At 43.2% G+C, this 2,022-nt stretch overlaps 1 protein-coding gene across 1 annotated transcript in view; it reads right to left on the minus strand.

Annotated features, from left to right (window-relative positions):
- Positions 1-2,022, minus strand: part of LOC101856982 (dual 3',5'-cyclic-AMP and -GMP phosphodiesterase 11A) — a gene marked incomplete at its 5' end in the record, with an annotated part of 142,616 nt that overhangs the window by 10,553 nt on the left and 130,041 nt on the right. Inside the window, 3 exon segments of the mRNA XM_005105621.3 lie at positions 101-247; positions 1,212-1,262; positions 1,800-1,892. Coding sequence (XP_005105678.3) covers positions 101-247; positions 1,212-1,262; positions 1,800-1,892 — 291 coding nt within the window.

Consider the following 2,022-nt stretch of genomic DNA (forward strand, 5'->3'; position numbering starts at 1 on the left):
TCTATCTATCTATCTATCTATCTATCTATCTATCTATCTATCTATCTATCTATCTATCTATCTATCTATCTATCTATCTATCTATCTATCTCAAACCAACCTCATTGTCTATCCTGAACTTCCTGATAAGACCGAGGTCATTGAACATTCTCATGGTTGCCGTCATCATCTGGTCCCTGTCTAGCGAGAAGTCGTTGAAGGTCAGCTCCTGTAGCTTCAGCTCCACCTCCTCTGGAATATCTTGTTGCTGGATAAGAACAAAATTCACATCAGTATGTGGTTTCTTATGAGACCGCTAGGAGTATCGTGGAAGGAAAATAAATCAAACGAGGTAGTACTTGATGAAGCCCTTGTAGGACGTTCACTGTTAAAAACAATCAGGAAACGACAAATGCAGTTTTCGGGACACTTAAGCAATGTCTTGAACATCTAGCTCTCACTGGCAAAATTGAGGGCAAACGAGGCAGGGGTAGGCCCAGAGCAACCTACTAAGAGAACCTAAATGGGTAACAGGAAAAGATAAGGGAAACGTAGCTTTTTTTAGAGCATCCCAGCAAAAGGAATGAATGGAGAACCGTGATCGCTGATATCTGTCTCAGATCTGGCACTGGATGATGATGATGATCATTCGTATTATAGTTATCATCAATATTATCATTATTCAAATTTCATTTTTTTGACGCAGCTCAGAGGGATAGAGGTGGGCTCTCGTGATCTAGAGTGTAAGGTGTTCGCCTCTCATTCAATACAATAGACTGTGGGTTCGAATCCGGATAGCGCAATGGAATTTTTTCTTCTCTTAAAATGTTCCCCTTTCACCTCCTTTCCTGCTCTCTAACAATGTTCTGTCGTCTGCTTTCGTCGCCACTTTCTGCAGATGCTAGTAGTGTACTGAAGCGTTTCAACCTTGACATCTTGTAGTGAATGGAGGGAATGCAATGGAATGTTGGGGGAAAAAACCTACATGCGGCATCATCTAATCTAGCCCATGGAAATGAAAATCAGCGCTGCATTCGGAGCGGACTTTATCGGCGCAGCTTTGGGCGCGGCATATATCAGTCCCGTGGAAAGAAGCCTTTATTGTGTCAATGGGCTTCTCTTTACCCAAACAAACATACAAAATAAGAGGACATAAAAAGAAAAGGTAAGTGTAAACGTAGTAAGCAGACAACACCAGAATGATACAAAAAGCTCATGGGGGTGTCACTCACCTTGAGCCAGGCCACGTCTTCATGGGGCACCGCCGCGTGATAGGACAACACCTGGGGGATATCGTATGAGGGTGACATTATGGCAATAGGTGGAGAAACGAAATGACTATATTATGGCGAAAAAGTACATGGCAATAAATAGTACATTGACAAGAGAGTTCGCGTGTCTCTCTTTCTCTGTCTCTGTTACGGTCTCTGTCTGTCTGCCTGTCTGTCTGTCTGTCTGTCTGTCTGTCTGTCTGTCTGTCTGTCTGTCTGTCTGTCTGTCTGTCTGTCTCTCTGTCTGTCTCTCTGTCAGTATGTCTGTCTGTCTGTCTGTCTGTCTGTCTGTCTCGGAAAAAGGTGAAAAAACCCTCGGAGATCCCGTGTGCAAATTGAGCACGTAGAAGATCCCATAGGTGGTCTAAAATTGATAAGAGTAGGCTCTGGCCGCCACCCAGGCAAAATTCAAAATTTCCTACCAGCTGAAAATGTTTAATGTGTCCCGCACGCTCATATGATCTCATGCAGTTGCGAGCGTCGTAAAACACTTATAAAAACAAAAAACCACCCAATAAAAAGAACCTGGAACTCTCCGTTCCAACTGACCTCGAGTGCCACAGCCTGTCGAGCCGCTGCCAGCGACACCTGCTCGTACAGCTGACAGTTGTTGATGCCCAGGCCACAGAAGATGGCAAATGCCTGGATGGGGGAGAAAGAGAAAAAATAATAAAAGTAATCATCATCATCATCATCATAATTATAACAATAATAATAATATGATGATGATGATGATGATGATGATGATGATGATGATGATGATGATGATGAT

The sequence above is a fragment of the Aplysia californica genome, unplaced genomic scaffold (assembly GCF_000002075.1).
Source record: "Aplysia californica isolate F4 #8 unplaced genomic scaffold, AplCal3.0 scaffold00481, whole genome shotgun sequence".
NCBI lineage: Eukaryota > Metazoa > Mollusca > Gastropoda > Aplysiida > Aplysiidae > Aplysia > Aplysia californica.